This window comes from Castor canadensis, chromosome 9 (assembly GCF_047511655.1).
Source record: "Castor canadensis chromosome 9, mCasCan1.hap1v2, whole genome shotgun sequence".
NCBI lineage: Eukaryota > Metazoa > Chordata > Mammalia > Rodentia > Castoridae > Castor > Castor canadensis.
Window position 1 is genome coordinate 121630568 of NC_133394.1, and position 19158 is coordinate 121649725.

Sequence of the window (19158 nt, forward strand, 5' to 3'; positions counted from 1 at the left end):
AATTAGGTGAGATTATGATCAGCTGACTGGCAGCTCACAGAGATGGGAATTAAGTGGTGAAGGTCTCTAGTTCCTTCTTCTACAAGTGAGGCAGGGCTTGCTCAGCCTGACCTCTGTCAGACTATGCAAAGTTGAAGACCTCCACCTTCTTTAAGGTCTCCTTACCTCCCTGGGTTTCCATGACATCACAGTTTCCCGATTTCCTCTCTGCTCTCTACTAGCTCTTTTGTTAGCTTCTTTCTCCCACCTCTGACCTAGGAGGTGGGAGAAAAACTGAGAGCTTATTTTGCTGCTCTCAGCTGATGTGCTCCCTCCCTCAGTGATCACAGCTTAACCGTGACGTCCAACGACGGCTCACCCATCGGACTTAAATGAGTTAAACCAATCATCTCCGGCCTACAGGTCTCTGCCTTGGGTGGATGTCTAAATCTCAAACTTGACTTGCTTGTCATGAACAATATAAACACTGGGGCTATTTTTCAGTCTTTAACTCATTAATACACTCTACCAAGCCCTGCTGATTTTTCCACATTCCCATTTTTCTGCATCTTGGGATCAGCTCCCACCCCCGCAAACCGTCACAAGTCCTGCACAATTTTGCCTCTCCTTCCTCTCCTCCACCCACCATGATCTCTTACCTTGTATTCTACATTTTAGCCCAACAAGTCCACTTGCAATTCCTCCAATACACACAGCATCCCCCTCTCTTAATATTTCAAGTGTGGTATTCTTCCAGCCCAGAGCATGCATTTTTCTACTTTCATCTCTCTCCTGGCATTCAGTTCTCCACTTAAGTGTTGTTTTCTCAAGAGAACCTGGGATTTATGACCTGCAGGGAGTCATGATTCAGATCCAGACCTGATCAGACACCCAGCCTTACAGGATTTTACTGCATAGTATACCAGTCTTTAGAGTGATTTGCCACATTGGTCAGTGGGTTCTTAGAACAGTTTGTTAAATGAAGGAAGAGAAGCCATCCCCATGGTCACACAACTGTCCACTAAAGGATGTCAAGCCCTGTGCAGCATGATGCAAGGTTGTGATTTTAACAATATAGAGGTGTGTGTGTGTGTGTGTGTTTATGGGGGGCGGTTCCCTCACCCCTGAATCCTGACACACTTGTAACTTCCTGAGTGACAGGGGTGCTCAGTGTATCATTTGCTTTTGCTCTGACATTTGATCTTTGCCCCTGGTTGCTGACTCTGGGCTCCAAATCACTTAAATTAATGTTCCTGGGTGACAGGAGCACCTTCATTCTGACGACACAAGACTTGGTATTTTTAAATTGATTATCCTAGGCATTATGTTATTGTAACAGAAACTCGACTAACAGTCACTGTCACTACTTCAAGGAATTTATAATCTAGCCCCCTAGTAGGGATTCTTCATCAGAAAGACCAAACCTGATTTGAAACTTGGAACTTCCAGCCCAATCTGGGAAAGGAAAGTGGTTACTAAAGGAGTTAATAACCAACAGCCCCAAGAAATGAAACCTCCATAAAAGCCCCTGAATTGCAGGGTCCAGAGAGATTCTGGGATGGTGGCGGAGGTGCCAGGAGGGTGCTCCACGTAGAGCTCCACAGAAGCTTATCCCATTCCCCTTGCCCTCTTTTGGCTCTGTCTCTATGTTTTATAATAAACCATAAATGCAAGTAAATGTTTCCCTGAGTTCTATGAGCAACTCTAACCATGACCAAACCCAAGAAGAGGGTCATGAGAACCTCTAGTTTGTAGCCAAGTTGAACAGAAATTGCAAGTGACCTGGGGACTTGCTACTTGAATTGGCATTTGAGGTGGGGTACAGTCTTGTGGGACTGAACTCTTAACCTGTGAGGTTGGCACTAATTCCAGGTAGTGTCAAGACTGAGTTAAGCTTATAGGACACTCAGATAAGAATTGGTCAATATGGGGGGAAAACCAACATATTTTGGTGACCAAAATATTTTAAGAGTATGAGGAAGGGGGGATATTTAGTTTTCCTGTAAAAATGACTTTTCTCTTTCCCTCAGCCTATTCTTATCTGAGGTAAAATTCAACTGATAAAACATCTCAATACTGATTCCCAGGCCCCACCAAATCCCTGTTTAACTTCTTATTAAATCTTGGGGATTAAATCTTGGTCATTTTTGCATTCATTCATATACTGGCTTACACTGTAAATGTCACTACTTTTTGTGTGCATTCATTCCCCAAGTACACTATAAAATGTTTGAAGGTCATGTCTTACATTCCCTTTTATGTCCCTCAGTGCCTAATTTAGTGTTGTGCTGCACATGGACAATGTCCAACAAGCCCTCCATGTGATAAGATGTCCCCACAGAGCTAGACCATGGACTCCCAATCCATCCTTGAGGACCAGTCCATAGCTGTGCACACCACATCTCATGCTGAAATCATGAAAAGAATCCAAGACAAACCCTCCTTCTCAGAACAAGCAGCTCATTTATCAGTGATGATATAAACAAGTGTTTGCCAACAGATTTCTTATCTTCAGAAAATTATTTCAGCAACATAAGAACTGAGACAAAAATCCACTAAGACATTCTTTATTGGTCACTTATTTGCAGACTAACATACTCAAGCTTAGCATTCCATGAAAATATGTCTGCCAAATGAAACACAGAAGCTCAGATCTATAACTCCTAGGAAGATGGAACTGGGGATGGAGAATCTTATACTTAAAGAAAGAAAAAAACTTTCTTTGGTCTCCTGGTCCTCAGAGATAGGTCCATGCTTTATATGAAAATCTCTGGGGGGTGGGGGGGAAGAGGGAGAGAGAGAAAATAAGAATGGATAATACTGACCATGATGGGGAGTTGAAGGTAGTCACTAATGATCTAGGCAGATATTTTACTACTGGGTCTCACTTTTACTCAACAAGTATTTATAATAAATTATGTTTCTAGATTACAGTTTATAATGTGTGATGTGTCAGGCCAGTGCCCAATGAAGGAAATATAAAGATACACTGAAGGGGTCATCAGGAGGCTCTGGATCTATCTGGTTTAAGAAGCAGATTGAGGACACAGAGCTAGAGTTCTGTGATATGAGAGTGACACTGGATACAGGTACTTAAGAGCCACAGAGAAACCCACTAACTGTCTGGGGGGTTCTGGAACAACTTCCCAGAGACAAAAACCACAACAGACTGGAGAGGACAGAAGGAAATAACATCAGCACAGAGGTCAAGGTTACTATTTGCAAAACAATCAGTCGGGGCCCTAAGCTCTGCCAGCCAAAATTCATTATTCACAGTTGATCAAGTTTGTAAGGGACCTGAAATGGCCTGCCCAGTTTTTGATCACAAGTGAGACCAGATAAGCTAGAAAGTAAAATCCAAATTCCTTCATCTGTGGTTTGTTGGCAACCCAAGAGAGGGAGCCGATGTGTGCACAGTGACACAGAATGGCACTGACTATGTCATAGTCAAATTGACTTCTGGCCTAGTTCCAAGGACAATAATGAGAACAGCTCATGGTACAGTGCCAAGCAAGCAGCACACACTATGCTGAGGACTTTGATGCTTTCTCCCTGGGTCTGCCAGGGACCTCAGGAGGTACTAATTTCCCCCATCACCCAGATGAAGGGAGCAAACTTATAATCTAAGTGCTGTGTTCCAATGACTGAGAAGTGTGTTGTCAAATCTTTAATCTTCAAAATGACCCTATGAATTGGGCACAATTATTATCTGTTCTTATAGATGAATAAACTGGGACTCAGAGAACTTAGGTAACTTCCCTAAGAACACACAGGAGGCAAATCTGGGATCTGGCCCACCTATTAGGTTGAATGGAAACTACATTATTTATTAATAAATAAACTATACAACAGGGGGATTTTGTTTGTTTGTTTGTTTTTTGTCTACTGACACAACAGGGTCATAGGATTCGATATAACATTTCCAAAATCCATTCTCTTCCTACTGTATTCTCTCATCAAAGAGCTTATGCTGACTTATGTTAAATATATATTTTTGGATAGTAACAAAGAGAAAGACAAGGGTTGAGGGAGGGATTAAAATCAAACCAGAGAAGAAAGAAGAAGAAGGAAGGAAAAAAGAAAAAGAAGGAGAAGCAGGGTAAGAAACTCAATGTAGCCACACACTGAAATTAATTTTCTTTGCATCCTGGATGGGCAAGTTACTGAGGCCAGGAAGATTATCTGGATGCTACCATCAAAATTTGAGTGAGCCTAGTGTCCCCACAACTGGGATGCACTATTGTTTTGAGGCAGGGAGAGCGAAGGAGGCAAAACATCTGCAAAGGTGGAAATGTGCAGAAGCAACATGAAATTGTTCTTAGGATGGAAATGACATCCTTAAGGAGACCTGCAAGCTATCAATTTCATGAGGTCATCAGTTTCAAAACCCACCTGAGAGCCTCTAGCATGTTTGGACACCACCACAGGGGTCCCACCACCTACGGTTCCCTTAGATTTCCTGGACAACATGCTTAACGGAAGTGTGGGAAACTCAGGACAGAGACATGTCAGAATTAATGCCAGAAAAGCAAACAGTCACCCTACCCACTGCAAGGAAAATTCCCAGATGTGTAGAGGCAGTCCTCAAGTAGGGCACACTAATCCAGGGGCTCTAACCTAGGAGGCAAGAAATCCTCATGAGGAACCCAGTTGGATACCCCACCTTTCAGGGAATTTAGGTGCCAAGTTACTTGGGAGGAAGTGTTGTAAATCCAAGGGAGAAAGCACAGATTGCAAGAGGAGCACATATCTCAGGCTTGCTGGAAGAGCTCAAATTGGGAGACAGGTGTCTTCTCAGTTCCAAGTGCCCACAGCAGTGGGGTTAGGGACATGCCTATGTCCTGTGAATAACACAGAAACACAAGAACATCAAGAGAAAAATGCCTGCCCCTGGAAGCATCCACCCCAATACCTTGTTAGGGGAAGAAACAGGCTGAGAGGGGGTTCAGAGGCTAAGGCCTGGGCCTGTGGAGACAAAGACTGTTTCTTGAGAGACTTCACTGACCTTCATGTTATCTCACTTGCCAGTGAGGCTAAAGGAAGGGGCTCGACCAAGAAAGGTCTGGAAACATAAGTCCCTCCTTCAAGGCATCTTTCCTTGAGCATCCCCTATATGAGTCTAACCCAGGCCACCAAGAGAAAGAGAAAGCATAGTATTCACCATCCTAACCCCCTGCTCTTTTCTGGAAGTTCTGAAGGCTGTATGTTGTGTTTGGGTGCTATAATCCCTCAGCAGACATCTGTTGATTTTGTTGGCCCAACAGCCACTTCTTCTTTAATAACTGCTTCCCAACTTCCATTTGAAGAGCTTTCTCTTCCCAACTCTATAGGAATGTATGGAAACTGTGGGAGTGGGCAGTATGGAGATAGTTCATCCTACTTCCTAGGACCAGTAGAAGGAAAATCCAAACCTCGTCATTCAGTGAGTTCCAAATGGGCTCAAGACTCAACTTAGGCCAACAAAGAGTAGGCAGTAGGATTTCTACTGGAGTGAATCAGAAAGAGTAGCTCTTTTTCCTTGCTGGGATTGTGAAGCTAGCATAATGTAAGCTGGGAGCTCAAGGTGGCCAAATTTGTCACCCCATGGGAAAGAGTTGGGCTAATTGTTTGGGATTTAAAGTGACTTAAGAGATAGGATAACCAAATGCAATGTGTAGTCTTTGATTGGATTCTATTTTAAAAATCAGTAGAAAAGACATCACTGGGCTACTGGGAACATTTAACTACGGACTGTATATTAGACATTATGTACGATTATTAAGTGTCTGGAATGGTTATATGGGAGAATGTCCCATATTAGAAGATACATACTGCAGTATTTAGGAGTTAAGTTTCATGATGTCTGTATCTTGTTCTCAAATGGTTCAGGAAAAAAAGAGGCACATATTCATAAACAAATAGCAGGTATGACAAGATGGGAATAATTAGCAAATCTCAGTATATGATATATGGATATTCATTATATTACTCTTTTTTGTTTTTTCATGGTGGCCCTGGGGTTTGAACTCAGGGCCTTGCACTTATTAAGCAGTTGCTCTACCACTTGAGCCATGCTCCAGCCCTTTATATATTATTCTTACAATTTTTCTGTGAATTTGAAAGTGTTCAAAATAAAAGGTTGGTGTGGGTAGGGAACTTGTGAAGCAATTTCTGAGCAATTTGTATAAAAATTTCTTTGATTTAACTAAATAGCATCTTGCACTGACCAAACTAATTACTTAACTTTTTACAAGAATAAACGATTTATATCTAAAATGAATTCCATAGTCCTTTTGGACTGGTCAAATTTCTCTGTAAAGAACCACATAGTAAACATTTTAGGTTTTGCGAGTCACATATGGGCTTGTGTTTTACTTGGTTTTGTTTATAACTCTTTCAAAATGTTTTTTTAAAATTCCTGGCAAGAAGGCCAATATAAAGATGGCTGAAGACCATATTTGCTAACCTCTTATCCAGTGGAACTTCCATAGCATTCTATGTAAATAAGAAACTCACATCCAGGAAACTAAGGCAGAAACTCTCCTTTCCAGAATCATCTCGAGACAGTCTGGTCTGAGTGCAGGAGGCAGACAGTGATCATTGGTGACTCCAACCTGAGGGCCATTTCATTAGGGAAGCCTTACAAAGTCACAGTGCAGTGTTTGATCTATACTTCTGACAGCATGACACTTGTCACACATTTGCAGCTCTGTCGCACTTTGGTTCCAGATCTTTTATTCAACTCTCAGCAGAGGTCTCACGTTATGTGAGCATTTGACTTCCAAAACTTCCACTACACACACTTACCAGAAAGTGGGATGCTGAGAGAAAAATGCATGAATTATATATAATTCCATGGGGCACATGCCCTCTATTTTATACTTGCTATTGCTTACTGAAAGTCACACATTTATGCATGAGTGTCACTGTACAGAGGTCACCTATGCAAAGCCATGTGAAGTCAAAGATCTCCCAGGATGATTTTGATGCTAGTCATGCAGCCTAGAGGTGCTAATCTTTTCTCTCTTGTCTTTGGTCCAGGTCCCCCACTCTCATTTGTCTCCATCTGGTTTTGATGGCCTTATTGAAGAAAACTGAAACCATTCATCCTCCACTGACCACAGCTTCCTATTCTTTCAGCTGTCCCCTGCCCTTGCTCTAATGAATCTGCCTTCTTATCTCAACAGGGACCACCAGGCCCTTGGTGCTTACATCATTCCAAGACCACAAACCACATCTAGTCTTTCCTCATCCTCTGCCCAGCTGAAACTTAGTAATCTCTTCATGCTCTTGATTTTCTGGCACCAATACCTCACTCCAGCCTCACTCATTAGCCTCTTATTTTTCTCTTCCATAAAATTCCCAATTCTAGAAACAGGGAAGTGGTTAAGAGCCAAACATAAGGAATCAAACTTCCTGAATTTAAATTTTTCTTATCTTTGTGATCCGGCTAAGTTATTTAATCCTCAATGCCTTAGTTACTTCTTCCATAAAATGGGTTTAGCAATACTACCTTCTAGGACATCAGTAAGTTTGAAACCAGGCTTCTCAAAGGAAAAACAGACCTTTGGCCCAAAAGATACCCTTTCATTTTAGAGGAACTAGGTTTTTCTCAGACTCATGAACAACATAGGACATTTTGGATGGACAGGAGGATGGGGTCTCCACACGGTTGCAACTAATATTAAGGATAGATCCAATTTGGGCAAAAAGAGTTTGTCAAAATGAACTATGAAGCCTATTCATGCCAAATAAGGCCACAACCCTGACACAAGACACCTCTGAGCTTCTATCGAATAAAACAAAGTTAGAATGCTCTGAATAATTTTTAAAGGAGGATTAGATAGTATGAAGTCCCCATTCTGAGGGCAGTCAGACTATTTAGGCTTCCAAACTTGAAACTGCAGAGTTGATTTTACATTTTTTAAATGCACAGGTGGCAGCTCTGAGACCCTTCTTCACTAACATCCACAACACTCCCTGGGTATAGAGTGTGAAAGACCTTTAAGCAGTCTCATGTACTCTCTAAAAACAGGTGTCTGAAATCTATGTGATATGCTATCTGAGAATGGTCACTTTCCTGAGACTATAATCTGAGTTTTCTGCCTTTAGACTCCTTCCATAAACCAACTCCTCATCTAGAATAGTTGATAGGTTGACCTCAGGATATGTCCCAGAAAATGCACCTGTAATCTCATCCTGTGGGGCCCCAATACTCTCAGCTCAGTCAAAACCCAGCTCTGACAGTGAGGAAGGAAACCCTCTTCCTCCATCATCCCCAGCTTTCACTGCAATTGGCTCCTTGGTCATGTTTTGGTTCTCATGGCTCTGTGGGTTCTGCCCCTGGAAATGTGTTTGTATCTGGTTTCTCCGGCTTCTGCCCCAGCTTTCTCTCCAATGCTCTAGCTTGGGTTCATGCTCCATGCTTGCCTTGGCTATCTATGCAGCTCATTCCTCCTTAGAAGACTCTGCTAGGCTGCCAGCTGGAGTCCCCTCAGGGAAGCCAGGACTTGATCCCTGGTCCTTATACTCCGTAACTCATGCTCCTTCAAATACAGAAGTGGGTCTAATCCTCCATGGGCAGAAGACTTAACCAATAACTCACTTGTCTTGAGTTTTGTCCTTTTGCCCAGACAGCGACATTGGCCTCATCCTTCATGTTAGCCATTTCTCTTTGTTTTGTCTTCATGCTGTCAGCAGCCCAAGCCCTTTGTTTATTTAAAGAAGCCCCTGACTATCATGTTTGCCTCTGTGTACTTCTGACCATGCATTTCCTAACCGTGATCCAAATGTAAAACCCACTTCTCCACTCCAGCATGCTGCCATTCATCAAAGTGTTTGTAAGAGACCCACCAATGACTAATGCATACCCAGGGAGACTCCATCCTCTAACCTCAGCATCTTTTGCAAGGTTGGAAACAAGTCGCATGTGTAAATGCCCCTACATTCAGAGCACTGTCTTCAGACAAACCTTCTCTGAATGCAAAGCCAGACAGGTGACACTCCCATCTGACAGGTTTACTCATGAGAATATCATGGAAAGGTGGAGCCTACAGTCATCTCTGGACTAAATATTGGGTAAATAAAGACTACTACCAAAGACCCACTTTAACTGGACCATGAGAGCAGGGTCCACATAGGTAAGATAAGTTCCCGGTGAATCTGAATAGCAGGAGGGACCAAGCCCAGAACCACTGGAAAGCAAGCAATGTTTAGAGCCAATCCACTGGTCTCAGGAAGTGCTGATCTAACTACACTTTCCTGCAGATGAGATCTGGGTAAGGCAGGGAAAACAGGTACTGAGGGAGCACTGTACGAGAATTAGGAGTGGGATCCCAAGGCAAGGAGGGCGTGGAAACAGCAATTTCAGTATATCAAATTTTCTTTAAACACAGAAGGCCGGTGGAGAGGCAGAAAAAATACACTGACATGAACAATGTGGAAAAGTCCTGCAACGTAAGCAAAATTTGTAAGCACTGTGCTAAAGTACCTCGTCCACATTATCCTGATGAAGTTAACAAAAAGCCTATGAAAGAGAGTTGTAAAATTTTATCACCATCTACATATATATAGATGGTGTATATATGTACATATACATAGATAGATAGATAGATCAATAGATAGATCGATCGATAGATAGATCGACAGAACCTCCAGGAGGTTCAGTGGCAAAATAAGTGAAGTAAGGACTTGAGTTTTGTTTTCAGGCTCTAAAAATCCCTGTATCTTCAATTTCTCAAACAGTTTACAAGTCACCGAAATAAGAGTTCACACTATGTGATTCCATTGAGATAAGGTTCAGGAGGAGGCACAAGACAAGCTTTGGGGAAAGAAGTCAGAACAGCATTGTTGCCAGGCCTGAGACGTGGGAGGGGCCCAGGGAACTTCCTGCCTTCTGTCTTGATTAGGGTATAGGTGACATGCTTGCACACACTTCTCAAAACCCATCAGATTCTACATTCAGAAGCAGTGTGCTTCATTGTATGCCCATTACATCTCAATAAAACAAAAATCAATATCTAAATGATAGAATCTATTAAATTTCGAAGTCTGATTTGAAATTTATGTTCATACACATCTATAAATATTAAGATTCTAGTTTCTTTTGTGTCTGGAACCACTTGCCAGAAAGCTCTTAATTCTTTTGTCACAGGATTGCTTTGTGACAGACCCTAGCTTCAAAGTATGACAACTAAACACTGCTGCTATTGCCAAAGATGCAAATTAAATATATTCAAAACACCTCCATAAAGTAGGTCCAGTGAGGAGCATTACCTGGCATGCTTTTTAGATGCTGTAGGTATATAAAAGCACGGTTTTCACAGGGTACAAGTTGCTACAATTAGGTCCACATCTTCACAATTATCTGGGCACAAATTCCTACATAGTAAGAGTTAGTGGGCTCTGAGTACCAGCATCCAGATACTCCTTCCCTGTCAAATTTATAATTGTCACGGTCCCTACCACTCCCTCTCATGAGCCCAGACTCCCTCTCTTGCTTGCGTTTCCTGCCCACATAAGGGGTTTGCTCATATGTTTATTTGTTTTTTGAGTTGCATATTCAAACCAAAGATAAATTAAAAACAAAACACTAGAAGTTTTGCAGGAAAACTGAACAATATTAAAGATCTTTCTGGAACAAAACCACAGGCTATACTCACTCGCAGAGAAGAATTCCATTTTCCAGTCCTGTCCGAAAATCTTTATCACCAAAACTTCTGCCAGTTACTTGCTGGAAAAGAAAAAAAAGAAAAAGAGCATAAATTTTTTCTTGTTTAATCAGGAAGCTCAACATTAAAAAGAAAATTCAAGGACCTTGAAAAAAAAAAAAAAAAACCAACTGGTGGCATTCCAACAGAGGGTAAAATCCACTAGGCCTGAATTTCCTTCCCATGTGTAGCTTTGCACAGATCAGATGAAGTTAAATTTAGACCATTTTTGAGTTTTTTTTTTTTTCTATCTTATATCTTATAAAATATCTGTTCCTCCTAATGAGGATTTCTTATTTTTGGAGGCTTGACTACAAGTCAAGGCTACAGCTTCTTCCATCCAGAGAATTCAATCCCCTCCCATGTTCAAAACATCTAATGGAAAGCACTAAGTGAGGATAAAACCTCTCCTTACTAAAACATTAGGTCAGGGAAGGACAGTGTATTGACCCCTAACCTTGAGAGATTAAGACTGGAAGATTAGAGTCAACAAGGACTGCACCCCCAAGAATTTGGTCCACAGTCCAGTACTAGCAGCGCTAGCTTCACCTGGAATTAATGTTAGAAACACAAACTCTCAACCCATCACCCCTCCAAGACCTACTAAGTCAGAAACATCCCCATGGGATTCATTTGTATAGTGTATTGGACAAAAGTCATCACCTAGGACACTGCCACGGCTTGGATGTTGTTTGTCCTCTATCAGTTTGTGTTGGAGCCTTGGTCCTCAGAGTAGTGATATTGGGAGGTGGTGGGACCTTTAAGAGGTGGAGCCTAGTGTAAAGTGGTGTATCCTTGGAAAAGTTTGTGGGACCTAGTCTTTGCCCCACTTCTTTTGTGATGTGATCTTTCATTTCTGAAAGTGCATCTACCAGTGCCACTCAACATGAAGTGACAGAGCCAGAAGGGGCTGTCAGCAGAGCCATGATGATTGAGTGGAGCTAAATGAACCTCTTCTGTTTTTGAAGTTAGCCTGTTTGGGGTGTTTCATTAGAGTAGTGAAAAACAGACTAATCCAGGTACTAAACAAAGCCAATGGTTTAGAGCCACAAAAGGAGGGCCTTCTGTTGGAATCAGAATTTTCGATGGCGCGACTCAACAGCCTCTCAGCAATGTCTTTATCTTGTGTATACATGCCTGCTAATGCCAGGCACTGGTGGCTTTTGCTCGTTATCCTAGCTACTTGGAAGGCTGAGATCCAGAGGGTCAAAGTTCAAGGCCAGCCTAGGCAAACAGAGAGGCCCCATTTCCAAAATAACCAGAGCAAAACAGACTGGAGATGTGGCTCAAGAGTACAGCACCTGCTTTGTAAGTGTGAAGCCCTGAGTTCCAATCCCAGGCCCATCCAAAAATAAAAAGACTACTAATTACTGTTCCCTTCATGATAGTAAAAGTCATTGCTATCACGCAAAGTAAATGCCAACAATCAACCATTACCAACAGTTCATTTGCAGGGAACTGAGAAATGAGAACCCAACGCATTCCTAACCTTGCAAATGGACCCCACCAGCTGAGGACTCTCAGTAACCTTCCAGACAAAGAACTGGCCAAGTCCTCACCTCAAGATCACTCTTTAGACACAAACACAGGATGGGAAACTTAGTAGAGCTCTTAAGGAGAGTCCCCAGGAAATGGGATGGCTTGGAAGAGAAACACTCCAAGGCCAATAGAGAAAGAGCAGAATGAATGTAACTTTCTCCTGGACTCTCCCCGTGCTGTTCCTTCCCCATTTGACCAGTTAATATTTGACACTTCATCCTTGCAATGGTTCAGCCCAAAATTGTAGGGTTGTGCTGTCCCCTAACGTCTACACCCAATCACACCCACCAACAAATCCGGCTGATTCTCCCTCCAGAACTCAGGCAGAATCTGACTGCTTCTCACTGCCTCTACTCAACCACCTTCCTTCAAGCCACTGTCATCATCCATCCAAACAATTCAAGGATCTCTTAACTGATCTCACTGCCTCCATGCTGGACTCCCATCTATTCTCAACTCAGCAGCTAGAGCAATCCTGTAGTTAGATTAAGCTACTACTCCACTCAAAATCCAACAATAACTGCCCACCTCACCAAGAGAAGAAGCTGAAGTCCTCACGGTTCTATAGATATTTCAACATAAAAACAACCCCCCCACACACACCACATACACACAGATAGGAGCGCATGGACAAAAATTCTTAGACACCAGCCCCATCTTAAAGGCTGACCATGAACTTGCACACACATCTCTCCACTCAAGAGAATTCTCAGAAATACGTGTGATGGCAGTTATGTCATCACACATTTCCTGTGTGCCTTTCAGGAAAGCTCCAAATCAGATTATCTCTACTTTATGTTTAAAATTAATTCACTTAAATTACTAACCAAAATACTTGTTGGAGGAACATGCAGATTAAGATAGTCTCTGAATAGATAATTTACCAAAACCTTGATGGTTTCCAAGGAAAAGAAAAGCTTTCATCTGCTTCAGCAATTAAACTAAACCAGAAGCAAAAGGACACTGTAATGTTTCATCACACTGTTTTATGTGAGTAATTATTGAGGAAGCTCATCTGTATCCCATTTCCTTTCCATAGAGCTCAAAGGTAATTCTGCTTGTGTGTCTGTACCCATGGCTCTGCTCTACCAAAATAACTGAAATATTAAGAGCTTTAAGAGTCAGTCTACTAAAGAAAACCACAACTTCATGGCAACATTTTTACGATGTGTTTAGAATGTAACACATTGTATATCGCAATGCTACATTCTGCTAATTACTTTGTTGCCATTGTTATTATGTAATTGCCTTGAATAGTAAAGGCTGCCAAGAATCAGTCTCTCAGACTGATCATTACCATTTTACATAACTGGTATTTCCGAAATATTTTCATTTATCTTCAGTTGGTTTTGAATAGCAATCCATAAACAAACTGGAATCCACTAACAAACTGCAGGTCTGAAGAGAATTTTAAATAAATTTTGGCAACTCCTCGTGTAATTATCTTTTGAGGAGAGTCTGTTGGCTGGAAAAACAATGGTCCCTAGATTCAAGTAATTAAAGACACAAGATACAGTATATTTTTTTCACTTAACTTTGAAAAGACACGGATATTTTTCCTAAATTGTATAAAAAAGGTACAAGTCAGGAGTGCTGGTGGCTCATGCTGTAATCCCAGCAACATCAAGAAGCTTAAAATGGGAGGATCGTGGTCCAGGCTGGCCTGGGCAAACAGTGAGACCCTATCTCCAAAATAACAGCAGCAAAAAGGGCCATAGGTATAGATCAAGCAGTAGAGTGCCTGCTTTGCAAGTGAGATGCCCTGAGTTCAAACCCCAGTACTGCCAAAAAAAAAAAAAAAAAAGCAAGTATACTTTTCAGAAGGTTGTGATTTCCTCCTGCAAACTGTTAGTGAAAAAAAATCACACCTCTTTAAATCACAGATTATCTGCGCTTATTATGTTTCCTTCTATTCGGATTCTGACTTAATTAACAAGAACATCTCTGTACATTTTATAGCTAAATTATAAAGTAAAGCAGAACAGAATTGCTCTTACTTTTCACATTTTCTGAAAAATGTTTCATATTTTCTAACAATCCCTCATGGGGACTGTTAGAAAAATCAAACCAAAATTCTATGGGAGTACTTGGTAAATATGAATCATATTCATTAAAGCAAGAATTTGCCATTGACCAATCCATCACTTACTGAATAGCTATTTCATGCCAGGCCCTGTGAAAGTCTAAGTGAAATCAAAACAAGATCTAGACCCTGCCCAGTAGGAATCACAATCCAGGGGGAAGGTAAAACATTACAGCACAGTAAATTGTTGGAAGAGAAGTGGGAACAGAGAGAATCAGAGCAAGGAGGAAGCAACTGCCACACTTGCATGACTGAAGAAGTTTGTGACAAGATTCACATTCACATGGCAGATACTATATGCCTTCTCTGTTCTGAACATCTGCCATAAAAGCCAGATGTACAGGCACATGCCTGCAATCCAACCTACATAAAAGGCATACATAGGAGAACTGAGGTCCCAGTATGGCTTCTGGGCAAAAATGCAAGACCCTATCTAAAACAGAAAGGGTTTGGAGGCCTGGCTTGGGGGAAGCAGGTTGGTTAGAGTGCCTGCCTAGCAATTTCAAGGCCCTGAGCTCAAAACCTAATACCACTAAATTAATTATTTAATACATTCCATATATTAACTTACTGAGTCCTCAGAACAATTTCAGGGTACTAGATTATTGTGATCAATTTAAAGACAAAGAAACCCAGGGTTGCATGGTAGAGCATTAGAAAAGTCCTGAGATGAATCCCCAGCACTGGGAAATAAAACAAACAACCAACCAAACAAACCAGAAAGAGCTTCTTAAAGCAGGTGTGGTACTTCACTCGGGGACCAGTGCAGGAAGATAATCAGTGCAAAGCCAGCTAAGGCTACCTAGGGAGACTGTATCGCCATAAATAAATAAATAAATAAATAATAAACAAAAGGTCAAGGAAATACCCTCTCAAAGAGGTTAAGTAACTTATCAAAGACCACAAAGCTAGTAAATAGCAAAGCCTGAATTGAACCTCATGCTCACAAGAATGACTGTAGGTAGCATGCAAACAAAATACTAAGAGAGAGCTAAAGAATGAACCCTCTGTCTAAGACAGTTAGGGAAGCCTTTGAGAGGTTGACATTTGAGTTGACTTGAAGGGTGAGAAGGGATTCCCCTAAGGAAGGAGATGCAGTAAAGCACTCCAGGCACACAGAGACCTGTACAAAGCTTTCTTTGAGCAAAGACCAAAAGTTCTAAGGGCTGAGCTGAGGGGCCTGGCAGGTGGAGGAGAGGAGAGTGGTGGGAGAGGAGCTGTCAGTGTGGGCCCACCTTGACAGTGAAGGACCTCTGTGCTCCCCATGTCGTGATTCAGGCCAGGACTGTGGGTATACTAGAACCTAGAATGAAAGAGACACCTCAGAAAATGGGAGTCAGTTCATTTTCTATAATTTCCAACTCTTAAAGAGATCATTCCAGAATAACATTTTGCTTCTTGTTCCTAATTATATCCTATGGACTCTCCCACCCCAGGTATAGCCGATGGCTTTACTGTTAGAATCACAGTGAGGAGGGGATCATCACCCCAGCCCAGCCCCCACATCTCTCAACATGTCATACCCACACCTATCTTTTCACCTTTTCCTGCCAGCTGAAAAGGAAGAAGTATGTACTTTCATTTCCAAACTGGGTTCCTCCATCAAGGCTCTGGTTCTCTCTCTTCCCTTATCTCAACCTCCTTTTCCATAGCATCTTTCATTCATTTATTTTCTTTCTTTCTTTCTTTCTTTCTTTCTTTCTTTCTTTCTTTCTTTCTTTCTTTCCTTTCTTTCTTTCTTTCTTTCTTTTCTTTCTTTTCTTTCTTTCTTTCTTTCTTTCCTTTCTTTCTTTCTTTCTTTCTTTCTTCTTTCTTTCTTTCTTTCCTTTCTTTCTTTCTTTTCTTTCTTTCTTTTTCTTTCCTTCCTTCCTTCCTTCCTTCTTTCTTTCTTTCTTTCTTTTTCTTTCCTTCCTTCCTTCCTTCCTTCCTTCTTTCTTTCTTTCTTTCTTTCTGCTCCTCCTCCTCCTCCTCTTCTTCTTTTTTTTTTTTTGATACTGGAGTTTGAACTCAGGGCCTACACCTGAGCTACTCCTCCAGCCCTATTTTTGTGACAGTGTTTTTTCAAGATAAGGTCTCACAAACTATTTGTCCAGGCTGGTTTCAAACTGCAATCCTCCTGATCTCTGCCTCCTGAGTAGCTAAGATTACAGGCATGAGCCACCAGTGCCTGGCCTGCATCCTCCATTTCTTTTCCTAAAAGAAAACCCTACTCAATGCAGCCCTTCAAACACCGTCATGTCTTCTTTCCTTTCATAGGCCAAATGTCCTACCTATCTAGTATCTGTTACTCTATTATCAGTTAACCACTAACAAGTCATCCTTATTTAATCCACTGAAAATTCTTAAAGGGTCAAGAGTTAGACTTGAGTTTAACTCACAGCTCCACCAGCATAAGCTAAATCACTTCAGGCAGAGTAATGAACGTGTTCCAACATTCAGCTTCCCTGCTAAAGACGTGATTTCAGTACCTACACCACTGGTTTGCATGAGGAGTAAGTGAATTCATGCACGTAAAACCCTGACCACAGTGCCTGACCCACTGCAAGAGCTCAGCACATTTCATTACCATTTGGGGCAACAATAATAAAATTGTCATAGATGTTGCTGCTGGATTTTCTCTTTCCAGTCTTCTTTGTGGTTCCTTCCTCCCTGATCTTAAGGCACAGCCTTGCCTCCTGGTTCTCCTCTGATATTCTGATATTGCCACACTTTTAAGCTCAACAGGCCTTTTTCTCCTTTGCTCTTAATCAACATCTCACCCTCTCTCCTTTTCAGAATTCTTGTCTCTCCCAGGCTCCTGCCTGATACTCCTGGTTTTCCTTCTGCCTCATTAAATAAATACTCCTTTTCCATAGTATTAGGGATTTCTACCTCACTCATTTCCTAACTGCAAAGGTGTAAAATGGCCTTTTTCTTTTCTTTTCACCTCTCTTTTCTTCTGTTTACACTCTTCCCACCCTCCAGTTCTCTGGGTAACTCCCTATGAGGGACTCACCTATAAGGATAACTCACATGTTTTTATACATGGCACTGCATAAAAATCCCAAACCAAATAACAATTTCTCACTGTATAAATACCTAATAAATATCTCACACTTAACAAACTCAACTTAAAAGTCTTGATGTCTGTCCCTTCCTCCAACCTGTTCTACCTTTGCCTTCTCAATGATGGCACTACCATCTCCTTCCCCAATAACACAGTGACAAAGTTAAACCACCAGGAAGAGCAATGTAATCTTCCCAAAACATATTTTAGGTCTGTCTTTTCTGTATTTACACAGTGACACTAGTCTAAGCCACCATCATTTTTCAGCAGGACAATTACAGTAGCCATCTGTGGGTCTTCCACAAGTCATTGCCCTCAGGGCATCCTTGTATCTTTCTACAGATTCATCTATAGACCTTCTTCACACCAGAATAAAGCCCCGGTTATATGCAAAGTCCCTTTATTTAACAGGTAAGAAAAATAATGTCTTACAAATTAAATGACTTACCCAAAGTAATTGCTGCCTAGTCAGCCACAAGGGCAAAATTAGAATTGACTCTCATTTCACCCAGGCCAGGGTTTTTTTGCCCCGCCACACTGTGTTCACAGGCCCAACTCCTCTTCTTGGGCTAGTTCTATTACTACACTCTCTTTGATAACAATAGCTGTTTATATCTAGTCGGTATAGCTTGGCAAAGAAACAGCACCAAAGTCCAGGCTTAAGGTTATTTAATTAACATTATCAGACCATGATTCCCTCTAGCAGCAGCTGAGTGCTTAATATTGAGGATAATAAAATGCAATCTGCAGAATCCATTTATATTTTCCTCATGTCATCAGAAAACCAGAAGATGCTGTTTATAGCCACAGATTGACAGACTCTACCAAAAAAAAAAAATCTAATTAAGAATACAGTCAATGTTCAAAAACACACTGGGAGTATTAAATTCTCTGATCTAGCTATTGAATGATCTAGACACAAAAAATGGGTCTGCCCAAAGACATGTGCATAAGTTTGCATTATTGTGTTTGCACGTCCTCAGGCTGTCCTTGCCTTACAAGAAGGAAGAACAGAAGCCACAAAGACAGACAAAACTCACAATGAGCAATACCACAACCAAAAGCCTTAGTGACAGATTTGAGAACAGAGAGAAAGAAGAGTCTGGAAAGAAACTGGGCCAGCAGAGCTCTGAGCTCTGAGGGCTAAGTGTGTTGTTGCCATTTCAAGGAGCTTCAGTCACGGTTGTTTTTTTGTTTTTTGTTTTTGGGGGTTTTTTTTGTTTTGTTTTGTTTTTTTGGCATAGGTATCACGTTGCTCCTTAAATGAATATTTTAGCTGTGGGCAATTTTGGCAAATTTGTCTGCAGAACTATCAGCTAGCCCTTATTACAGAGAAACATAAAATCATTGAATTAGGCAGATCTGTGTTCAAATTCCAGGTCTGGTGCTTAGGAGCTGAGTGACACTGGACAAACAGCTTCATTTCTCAGAGCCTGCTTCTTGGTTTTTAAAAGATGGTTATAAAGCCTATTTTATAAGATTGTTAGAGGCTAGAAATTAGGTCAAAACCACCCAGTAGGGTATTTAGTGTATATAAGTGTACAAAAATAGTTTTATTCTGGTGGGTTTTTTTTTTTTCTAATTTTATATTCAGGAAGAAGAGTGCCTAAAATCACAACACTGTGATTTTCATTCATAAATACTGAGAGAATTGGTGGAGGCAAATTTTCCATTAAAGATAGATCTGGGTTTGTGAGTGCTGGGGACAAAAATCAGACAAGGAAGCCAATGTGACAATCCAACATGTGCTGACTGGGTTAAATGAGCCCAAGGAGATAGTCATCCAGAAAATCACATTTTATAAGAACACTGGACTTCAGTAA

General features: G+C 41.3%; 1 protein-coding gene across 16 annotated transcripts in view; it reads right to left on the reverse strand.

Annotated features, from left to right (window-relative positions):
- Limch1 (LIM and calponin homology domains 1) overlaps positions 1–19158 on the reverse strand; it is a 321805-nt gene that overhangs the window by 185491 nt on the left and 117156 nt on the right. For all 16 annotated transcript variants that reach the window (XM_074042353.1, XM_074042351.1, XM_074042364.1 and 13 more), the window contains exon 2: positions 10620–10690. In XM_074042353.1, coding sequence (XP_073898454.1) covers positions 10620–10690 — 71 coding nt within the window. The remainder of the gene's footprint in view (positions 1–10619; positions 10691–19158) is intronic.